Source organism: Oryctolagus cuniculus, chromosome 19, assembly GCF_051225735.1.
Source record: "Oryctolagus cuniculus isolate XC-2025 breed Fujian yellow rabbit chromosome 19, ASM5122573v1, whole genome shotgun sequence".
NCBI classification, from domain to species: domain Eukaryota; kingdom Metazoa; phylum Chordata; class Mammalia; order Lagomorpha; family Leporidae; genus Oryctolagus; species Oryctolagus cuniculus.
In genome coordinates, this window is record NC_142885.1 from 9,561,733 (window position 1) to 9,572,839 (window position 11,107).

An 11,107-nucleotide genomic window follows, 5' to 3' on the forward strand; every position below is an offset into this window, starting at 1 on the left:
AATTTCTCATCTCCCCAGCCACCAAGACCACCACTCAGAGACCCACCAACATAGCCTCCACTGCAGCCACCACAGCAGGCCTCAGGGTCACAGAAGGCAGAGGGAGCCCGGAGTCACAGCCTCTGAGTCTGGAAGCTGCAGTCGGGCTGGCAGTGGCCACTATTGTGCTCAAAATTGTGGTTTTGGGACTGCTGGTCTTTCTCAGGTGGAAGAAAACGAAAGGTGAGTAGACAAGCACCCGCTCTCCCCCAAGCTGCCCAATGGCAAGTTTCTCAACACCCACCTGCATCAGAGTCACCCAGGGTGCTCCTGAAAATTGCAGGGCCTGGCGGGGCTCCCTTAAATAAACTCACCAAATCAGGCCCTGAGGTCTGTGCTTGGCGACCTGTATCTGTCACAGGCTCCTCAAGTGAGGTTTGGGAAGATGTAAGTAGAGAACCATCCATCCCTCTCCACACAATCTGATCACTTTCCACATTCCTCCTGCCTCAGTCATTTCTCCTCCATCCTCCCCCTTGTCTCATGGTTGGAAGGAGGGAGGGTCCTGCCCTGGGAAAGTGAGGAGACAGCAGAAGGGACAAGAAGTTGGCTCAGCTCTGCAAGCACTGGATGATTGCCACCTGCTAGATCTGGTTTGAAATCAAGGATACAAAAGTAAATGAAGCATACATTGCCTTCAAGGAACTCAGCTGGTGGAGGGACACATCTTAAAGGTCAATGGCCTCATTTGATAAGGGCTAGGGTTGCAAGAAAAATAGCCAGGGAAGACTTCCCAGAGGAAGTGACATGGACCAAATGTCTCAAAAAATAAAAAATAAGGAATAGACATTTGGCACAGTGGTTAAAATGCCTCTTGGGGTACCCGCCTCCCATACAGATGTAGCTAAGTTCATGTCATGACTCCACTTCCTATCCAGCTTCCTGTTAATATACACACTAGAGGCCGGCACTGTGGATCACTACACTAATCCTCTGCCTGTGGCGCCAATACTACCGGTTCTAGTCCCAGTTAGGGCACCAGTTCAGGCACCGGTTCTGTCCCAGTTAATCCTCTTCCAGTCCAGGTCTCTGCTGTGGCCTGGAAAGGCAGTGGAGGATGGACCAAGTGCTTGGGTCCTGCACCCACATTGGAGAACAGGAGGAAGCATCTGGCTCCTGGATTCGGGATCAGCGCAGCGCTGGCTGTGGCAGCCATTTTGGGGGTGAACCAATGGAAGGAAGACCTTTCTCTATGTTTCTCTCTCACACTAACTCTGCCTGTCAAAAAAAAAAAAAAAAAAAAAAAAAAAAAAAAAAAAAAACCTATAAAGCATCATGTAAGGTCCCAAGTACTTGGGTTCCTGCCACCCTCATGCAAGAGACTTGTTGAGTTCCTGGATACTGGCTTTGCCCTGGCCCAGACCCAGCTGTTGTGGGATATGGGCAATGAACCAACAGCTGGGAGCACTCTGTCTCTGTCCTTTCTGTCTCAGTCTCTCTGCCTTCTGAATAAATAAATGAAAAAATTCAATTAAAGAAAATAATGATACATGAAGCAGTGAGGGTAGTGAAGAGGCTACTCACTGGCCTTAGAGATGGAATAAACTGTTCCTAGGACTGTAGGGATCCCAACGCTGGAGGCAGAAGCAGGAGAGAGGAGAAGAGCCCCTGTCATTCACATCCACGAGCCTCTGTTCCTGGAGATGAGGTGAAGCAGCAATGTGGCAGCCCCAGTTCCTGCTGCAGACATGGGACCAGGCTGTGGGAGAGATCCTGGGGGTGGGCAGGCACATCAGTCTAAGGCAGTGGTGCTGTGTAAGGAGGGGCCGGGGCAGATCCCAGCAAAGCTTAAGCAGTAAAACCAGGCAGAGGTGATGACTAGGTTGATGTGGCCATGAGGGAGCAGTTTCACGTTTCGACAGGGTTGAATGAGGGTGTGATGAAACCATCATAAATGGAGAGTAATTAGGGAATGGAGGAGGAGGACCATGTGTCAAAAGGAAATATGATGCCTCTAGTTTGGGATCCATTACACTTGAGACACTGGCCTGTCTCTGAGTAGACTTGTCCATCAGAAAACTGGATGTGTACATTTTCCACTCAAAGCAAAGGTCAAACTAGCAGCATTAATTGTTTATGCCCCAATATCCTCCAACTGTAGTTGAAATTACTCTCAAGAAAACATGCAAAGAAAGGAGATTCGTCACATCAGAACTTAAAGCACAAAGGGGAAGAGATAAGAGTCTGATCAGCCTGCAGGAGAACCCTGGTTTCACATCCTAGCCAGCAAAGCTGAGATACAACAAGACAGATGCTGTGGGCTTCAACCCCTACATGGAGTCGTCTGGATGGCCAAGAGTTAGCACTGTGTGATCACTGGCACTCACAATTATTAAGCTACCATCACTAAAATAATATAATATTCACATAATAAAGAGAAGGCAGTAGAGGATGGCCCAAGTGCTTGGGCCCTCCACCCGCATGGGAGACCAGAAGGAAGCATCTGTCTCCTAGCTTCAGATCAATGCAGCATGCCAGCCGAGGCGGCCATTTGGGGGGTGAGCCAATGAAAGGAAGACCTTTCTCTCTGTCCCTATCTCTCACTGTCCCACTCTGCTTGCAAAAACCAACCAATCAACCAACAAACAAAAAAAACCTCAATTGTGCCTTTATTTCTACTCACTACCCATGAACAATCTTAAAAGAAAAGTAAGATCACAAGTCTGTCTACAATTAAAACAAACAATAAAATAATGCAAAAAACTTAGAATAGGGGCCAGCGCTGTGGCGTAGCAGATAAAGTCGCTGCCTGCAGTGCCAGCATCCCATATGGGCACCGGTTCAAGTCCCAGCTGCTCCACTTCCAATCCAGCTCTCTGCTATAGCCAGGGAAAGCAGTAGAAGATAACCCCCTTGGGCTCCCACGCCCATGTGGAAGATCTGGAAGAAGCTCCTGGCTCCTGGCTTCAGATTGGTGCAGCTCCAGTCATCTGGGGAGAGAACCTACAGATGGAAGACTTCTCTTTCTCTCTGCCTCTCTGTAACTCTGCCTCTCAAATAAATAATCTTAAAAAAATTAGGACAAAAACTAACCAAGGAGGGGAAGAACTTGTACACTGAAAGCCAAACTACTATTGAAAGAAATCAGAAATAATACAAATGAATGAAAAAACATCCCTTATTCAGGGATTGGAAGAATTAATGTCAAAAGTTCCACTGCACCCAAAACAATCCACAGAATCAATGCAATCCTTATCAAAATCCTAATGGCCTTTCCTGCAGAAATGAGTCATATGCAATCTCAAGGTACTCCAAATAGCCAAGTGTACTGGACACATACTTCCTTATTTCCCAAAAACATATTTCAAAGTTTCAGTAATCAAAAAATCATGATACTGCAGACAAACAGACCAATGGAATAGAATAGAGATACCAGAAGTGCCCATAAAATCTTGACTATATGGCCAATAATCTTCAACAAGAATGCCAACACCACTCTATAGGAAAAGGATAGTGTCTTCAACAAAGAGTGCTGGGGAAAGTACATATCCATAAACAAAAGAATGAGGGGCCGGCGCTGTGGCACAGAGGGATAAAGCCCTGGCTTGAAGTGCCAGCATCCCATATGAGCCCCTGTTTGAGACCCAGTTGCTCCACTTCTGATCAAGCTCTCTGCTATGGCCTGGGAAAGCAGTAGAAGATGGCCCAAGTCCTCGGGCCCCTGCATCCAATGGGAGACCTGGAAGAAGCTCCTGGCTTCTGGCTTTGGATCGGCACAGCTCTGGCCATTGAGGTCAACTGGGGAGTAAACCACCGGATGGAAGACCTCTCTTTGTGTAACTCTGACTTTCAAATAAATAAATCTTTAAAAAAAATGAAAATTACCCCTTATCTTATACCAGAAATAAAATTCAAATGGATTACATAATTAAATATAAGACCTCCAAATCATAAACCTCCAGGGGAAAAAACAGAGAGGAAAAACCTCAAGACATTGGACTTGGCAGTTACTTTTGTGGATGACACCAAAAGCACAATCCCCATAGGAAAAGATAGGCCAATAGAGCTACACCACACACATAAACACTCTAGTTCACCAAAAGACACAATCAACAGAATGAAAGGTAACCTACAGAGTTGGAGAAAATATTTGTAAATGTTTTCCAAGGGGTTAATATCTAGAATATAGTAGTTCCACAATTCAACCAAAAATCAAATAGCCTGATTAAAAAGGGGAGCGAGGCATGTTTGATCTAGCAGCTGGGATGCCTGGATTCCATACTGGAATGCCTGAGTTCAAGGCCCACCTCTGGCTCCTGAACAAAACTTCCTGCAGGCGCAGACTCTTGGAGACAGCTGGTGATGGCTCAAGTAACTGGGTCCCGGTCATCCCATAGGAGACCAGGACTGAATTCTCAGTTTCCAGCTTCATCTCTGGCCCAGCTCCAGCTTGCACAGGCATCTGGGGAGTGAGGCAGCGGATGCGGGCTGGCCGGCATGTTTGTTCATTCTCATTCTGTCTCCCTCTCATAAATAAAGTGCACAGAGCAGACATTTGGCCGAGGGGTTAGGACCACAGTTGAGATGCCTAGGCCCCATATCAAAGTACTTAGGTTCAATACTCACCTCTGGCTCTTGACAACACCTCCTCCTAATACAGATCTTGGGAGGTAGCAATGACTGGTTCCTGCCACCACCTGGCAGACCTGGAATGAATTCCTGGCTAATAGCTTTGGCTTCTGCCCAGATGGCCATCACAGGCATTTGGTGAGTGAACTTGCAGATGTAGACTCTCCCCTCTCCCTGTCTGTATGCTTCTCAAACTTTTTTTTTAAAGATTTTATTATTTATTTGAGAGTTAGAGTTACGGACAGGGAGAGGGAGAGACAGAGAAAAGATCTTTCTTCTGTTGGTTCATTCCCCAAATGGCCACAACAGCCAGAGCTGCGCTGATCTGAAGTCAGGAGCCAGGCGCTTCTTCCTGGTCTCCCACGCGGGTGCAGGGGCCCAAGGACTTGGGCCATCTTCTACTGCTTTTCCAGACCATAGCAGAGAGCTGGACTGGAAGAGGAGCAGCCACAACTAGAACCGATGCCCATATGGGATGTCAGCTCCGCAGGCGGAGGATTAACCTACTGCGCCACAGTGCCAGCCCTTCATATAAACTTTTTAATAGACAAAAGGTATAAATAGACATTTCTCAATAGATGGTAAAGTTAGAAAATATATGACAAATGTCCAAATCATTAATCATCAGAGAAATGCAAATCACTTTTCACTGTTACCCATTAAGGTAACTACTACTTTAAAAAACCCCGAAAACAACAGATTTGACAAGACTGTGAAATAATTAGAAGCTTTATGCACTCTTAGTGTGTGAATGTAAAAAGTTGCAATTGCCAGTGCTGTGGAATAGCAGGTTAAGCTGCTGCCTGCAATGCTGGCATCCCATATGGGGGCCAGTTTGATTCTCAGATACTCCACTTCCAATCCAGCACCCTGCCAATGCAACTGGGAAAGCAGTAGAAGATGCCCCAAGTGCTTGGGCCCATGCACCCACATGGGAGATCTGGAAGAAGCTCCTGGCTTGAATCTGGCCCAGCCCTGGCTGTTGAGGCCATTTGGGGAGTGAATCAACAGATGGAGGATTCTGCAGGTCTCTCCCTCTAATTTTCAAATTAAAAAGAAAAAATTCAAAATATTAGATTTTAATTAAAATGCTACAACTGTTATAGAAAACAGTATGGAGGTTCCTCAAAATTTTAAAACAGTACAACCATACACCCATGTTTGTACACCCATGTTCGAAACCATATTAGTCACAACCCAGAGTGGCAGCAACTGAAATGTCCACTAACAGATGAATGTATAAACAGAGTAAGTTTACACCTACAATGAAATATTATCATCGTAAAAAGGAAGGAAATGGAGCCAGCGCCGTGCTGTGGTGGGCTGGGCCTCCGCTAGTGGCACCAGTATCCCATATGTGATGCCAGTTTGAGAACCAGCTGCTCTACCTCCAATCTAGCTCTCTGCTATAGGCTGGGGAAGCAGCAGAGGATGGGCCAAGAACTTGGGCCCCTGCACCCCACATGGGAGACCTGGAAGAAGCTCCGGGCATTGGATCGGCCCAGATCCAGCCATTGAGGCCATCTGGGGAGTGAGCCAGTAGATGGAGGACCTCCCTCCCTCCCTTCTTCCCTCCCTTCCACTTCCCCTCTCCTCCCACCCTCTCTTTCCCTCTCTCTCTCTGCCTCTCTGTAGCTCTGCATTTCAAATAAAAAAAACATCTTTGGGGGACAAAAAAGGAAGGAAATTCTTTTATTTATTTCAAAGGCAGAGTCACAGAGAGGCAGAGGCAGAAAGAGAGAGGTCTTCCATCAGCTGGCTCACTCCCCAGATGGCCACAAGAGCCACACCTGTACCAATCTGAAGGCAGGAGCCAGGAGCTTATATGGGTCTCTCCTGCGGGTGCATTGGCCCAAGCACCTGTGCCATATTCGTCTGGTTTCCCAGGCCATGGCAGAGAGCTGAATTGGAAGTGGAGCAGCCAGGACTCAAACTGATGCCCACATGGGAGGCCGGCACTGCAGGCAGCATCTCTACCCACTACCCACTACACCATGGCCCCCGGAAGGAAATTCTGACACCTACTCCAACATGGATGAACACTGAAGACATTATACTAAGTATGATAAAATAAACAAATCTCAAAAGGGCAAACACTGTATGATTCCACTGAGTAAGAAAGTAGAATTGTAGTTGCCATGGGTTGGGAGGAGGCAGAAATGGGAAATTATTGGGTGGAGTGTCAGTTTTGCAAATGAAAAAGTCCTGGAGATCTGTTTCATTACAATATAAATATACTTAACATTACTGAACTGTACACTTGGAGATGGTTAAGATGGTAGTCTATGTGTCTTTTTTAAAAGGTTTATTTTTTCATCTGCTTGAAAGGCAAAGTACTGATTTCCTGCTATCAGGAAGAGAGAGAGAAACAAGATCTTCCATTCACTGGTTTATTCCCCAAGTGCCTGCAACAGCCAGGACCAGACCAAGATGAAGCCAGGAGCCCACAGCTCCTTCCAGGTCTCCCAGATGAGTAGCAGAGACCCAAGCACCCAAGCTGCTGCCTCCCAGGATGCATTAGCAAGAAGCTAGATTGGAAGCAGAGCAGCCAGGATTCAAACCAGCACTCCAATATGGGAAGCAGGTGTCCCCAACAGTCGTCCATCCCACTGCACCACAGCATCTTTCCCTCTATGTGTCTCTACAATGTTTATTTGAAAAGGAGAGACAGAAGTACAGAGAGACTGCCTACCTGCTGGTGCACTCCCTCAGTGCCTGCAACAGCCAAGGCTGGGCCAGGTGTAAGTCAGGAGCCCAGAATTCCATCCAGGTCTCCCACTTGGGTAATAGGCATTCTGTGCTTGAGCTATTTGCTGCTGCCTCCTAGGAAATGCATTCTAGCAGGAAGCTAGAATGGAAAGAGCTGGGACTCAAACCCATGCACTCTGGTACTACTGGTGGACATCCCAAGCAGCTGCTTAAGCACTATACAAATGCCCTCTACTTATGGGTCTTTTATCACAAAACGAAAAAAATCTGTTTAAGTTTTAGGGAGAAGGAAGTAGGGAGGGAAGAGGAGAATGCTAAAAAAGAAAAGCTGTAATATGAAAATGGCAGAGTTTCATTTTTCACATTCTCAGGTCCTATATTCAAAGAAAGAAATGAGTTGCAGGGCCGGGATGAGGAGTGGGAGTGGACGGGCTTGACTTGGGGGAGTGGCAAGTGCTGTGGTCAGAGGCTGTCTTTGTGCCTGAGGAGAGCCCCGAGATGAGGAGGGAGGTAGAAAGGACATCCACGTGGCAGAGGCCCTCAGCAGGACGTGCAGGGGACTGGGTACGGGAGAGACAGCATGGGTTTCAGGAGACAGGACCAGGTGGGGGGTGGCATCGGAACACCCTAGGAGGGACACAGAAGCCTGAGTGACAGAAAAGCCACTGCATGTGTGCAAACCCCATGCAGAGGGAGAGCACAGGGGCTGCTTCTGCAGGGCACGGGGAGGGGGCAGGGAGGACATGTGTGGTCTGGCCTCAGAGTGCCCACTGGGTACCAGCTGCTCCCAGCTACACTGCTGCCCTGGTACCTCTGAGCAGTCTCAGGGCAGGACATGGCAGAGAAGGCGGGTGGAGTGGCCATACGTGTGACACTGATGTGCCCTTGGTCCTCCCACAGGTCGGCCGGCCACAGCCAAAACCCCAGCCAGGTGAGTGCTTGGACTCCTAGGGGTGGGTAGGGTGGGTCCTGGTTTGAGAAACAGGGAGCTAGCAGCCTTGTACAAAGCCCCCAGCGTGATTCACAGCCCATCTCGAGGCCCCAACTCACCAGGTCCGTGTCCTCTCCCTCGGACAACCCGGGCTGTTGACATCCTCAGCCTCCGTCCTGCTGTCTCTCTGTCTCAGAACCTCTTCCCAGATGCAGCGCTCTTCCACTTGTCCCTCTTCTCTCTTGCTCTCTGCCCAAGCTGTCCTTGGCCCACGGTGCACCTCACAGGGGACCCATGCATGCTCTGCCTGTGGTTCCTGAGCCTGTCTTTTGTCTAAAGCACTGGCAGTCTCTGCCTCCCTGTCCTCTGCCAGCCCCACCTCTCCTGTCCTCCTCACCTCCACCTCTCCTTTTTCTCCTGCCCCTTCATGCCATCACCATATTTTCCCTGCTGGAAGCCCCTCTCCCTGCTGTGTCTTTACAGCTGTCTCCTCCAGCCCTCTTCCGCACAGGAACCAGGCTGAGTCCCTGCCCAGAGAACCTGGTGTCATTCCCCCAGCTTAGCCAACGCAGTGCCCACAGAGGCAGAGAACAGGGGTTGACCCTTCCTTCCTCTGCCTCCCCTTTGTCTCCCCACTACCAGCAGCTTCCCCAGAATATCCACCTCCAGTCAGCACTGGGGGACCTCTGCCAGGCCACCCCACACACTGCCTCGATTCCTCCTCCAGGCAGCCTCCTTCTGAAAGCCCCAAACCATAGCATTCACCCTGAGGCCAGGCCACGTTGCAGGATGCCTGCAAGGACAGCCAGGCCCTGTATGTGTCTCACCTCTGCTCTGCCCAGACTACCTATTCCCACTCTCACTCCCATACAGGGAACACTTACAACACACTGAGGAGACATACGAGAATACTGGGAATAAAGGTAAGTCCTCACCCCGGCCTGCCTTAGTGTCTGCCCTCAGCCCTTCCTTCCTCCCCAAACACCTCCCTACATGGGTGCCCCTCGCAACACTGTCCCCATTACTCTTCCTCACCAACCCTCCCATGTGATCCTGACCTAGCAGGAAGGTGCTCGGTGCTTCCGGAGTCCTTTGAGTGCTAGGGCCCTGCCCATCTCTCCACCCTGGCTGTCACACCACACCATCTCCACATACCTTTTTTCTTTTCTAGGATAGCAATACAGACCACTTCTGTTCCTCTAAATAAGCAGCTCAGAATTGAGTCTGAAGGAATTCAAGGGAAGCTTGGAGAAGGTGGGGCAAAGAACACTGAGGGCCTGTGGTGTGGACAGAGCATCCATTGAATCTCATTGAATCACTGCATTAAGAAAGGGACGGGGCCAGCATTGTGACGTTCAAATCCCAACTGCTCAACTTCCCGTCAAGCTCCCCGCTAATGCTCCTAGGAAAGCAGAGGAAGATGGCCCAAGTACCTGGGCTCCTGCGCCCACATGGGAGACCCAGTGGAAGTTCCTGGCTCCTGGCTTTGGCCTGGCCCAACTCCAGCTATTGAGGCCATTTAGGGAGTGAACCACTGGATGGAGGAACACTCGCTCTGTCTCTCTCCCCCTCCCTCCCTCCCTACCTTCCTCCCTCCCTCCCTAACTCAGCCTGTCAAATAAAGAAAAGAAAAAGAGGACAGAGCCACTTCTAACCCCCTTCTCCTTTGGTTCTCACCGGGATGCCAGCATCACCCCCTTGACTTCTGCTATGGTATCAGTATGTCCCCTCCAAAGCTCACTGTTCAAATTTAATCTCCACTGTGCTGGTATTAAGATGGGAACTTCTCTCCCTCATGAATAGCTCTGTGCCTTATAAAAGGGCTGGAGGGAACTAGCTTCAGCCCCTTCTTGCTTGTGTGCCCTGTAAGGCACAGCCACAAGGCACCCACTGGGGAACAAAAGACCAGGACCTCATCAGAACCCCAATCACCAGCACCTTGACCTTGAACTTCTAGACCCCAGAACTATGAGAAGTAAATAACTGTTCTAACTCTGACCTCAGAATCAGCTCTTAAGGCATTCTGGTCTGGCTGAAAAGCCTGTGAGAACATTTCAGGCACGGAAAGCCAAGACACTGTGGCAAAAAAATGTTCTACATGAAGGACCTCTGTGCATGAGACCCCAGTGGAAAGAAGTGGCCATCAAAGGAGGTACTTTCCTCTAAAGGGAGCAGAGAACCTCCACTTTGACTCTGGCCTCGTCTAAACACTGACAGAGTTTGTGGATTCAAAAGGCTTCTATAGCCTAGGCAGCTCATGTCAAGTGCCTTGGGTGGTCACTGACATTGTACATGAGTGTTGTTAAAATAACAACAGGAGTCACTGTGCACTAACTGCCCATGCAGGACCTCTGTCCTCAATGAGTTGTATTATGAGAAGTAACTGTAAAACTGCTTCTCAGCTTTTTAAATTTTGTGTGTGTGTGCAAACTGTTGAAATATTTACTTAGTGTAGAGTTGGTCTTCTGTGCACAAAGTTAATTGAAAATGAATCTTAATGAAGCATGAGACTGGGAAGGGGAGAGGGGAGAAGGGGTGGGAGGGTGGTATGTTTGGAAGAATCACTATATTCCTGAAGTTGTACATATGAAATTTGTATTCCTTAAAAATAAAATAGAGTAAAATAAAATAAATATTCTTTATGAATTACCCAGTGTCCGGTATTTTGTTACATCACAAGTGAATGGAGACACCCTGTACAGCTCAACCTCCCTGGTAGCACCTCCCTGTCACCTTCCCAGTGGGAGCCTTGGTGAGAGGACCCTAAAGCTCTGTGTTCAAGGCTTAATCCATGGGAAAACCTCTTGACCTGCATCAGGACTGAAAGGTGACCTCCTTAGAGGAAACCACACTTCCAGT

The 11,107-nt window shown here is 48.7% G+C and overlaps 1 protein-coding gene across 1 annotated transcript in view; it reads left to right on the top strand.

Moving 5' to 3' along the window:
• The window catches only part of LOC138846993 (paired immunoglobulin-like type 2 receptor beta), a 29,077-nt gene extending 18,181 nt beyond the window's left edge, over positions 1-10,896 (top strand). The window contains exons 3-6 of the mRNA XM_070064433.2: positions 19-222; positions 8,218-8,248; positions 9,122-9,171; positions 9,420-10,896. Of these exons, the coding sequence (XP_069920534.2) occupies positions 19-222; positions 8,218-8,248; positions 9,122-9,171; positions 9,420-9,424 (290 nt within the window). The 3' untranslated portion in view covers positions 9,425-10,896. The remainder of the gene's footprint in view (positions 1-18; positions 223-8,217; positions 8,249-9,121; positions 9,172-9,419) is intronic.
• Positions 10,897-11,107: the final 211 nt, after the last annotated feature.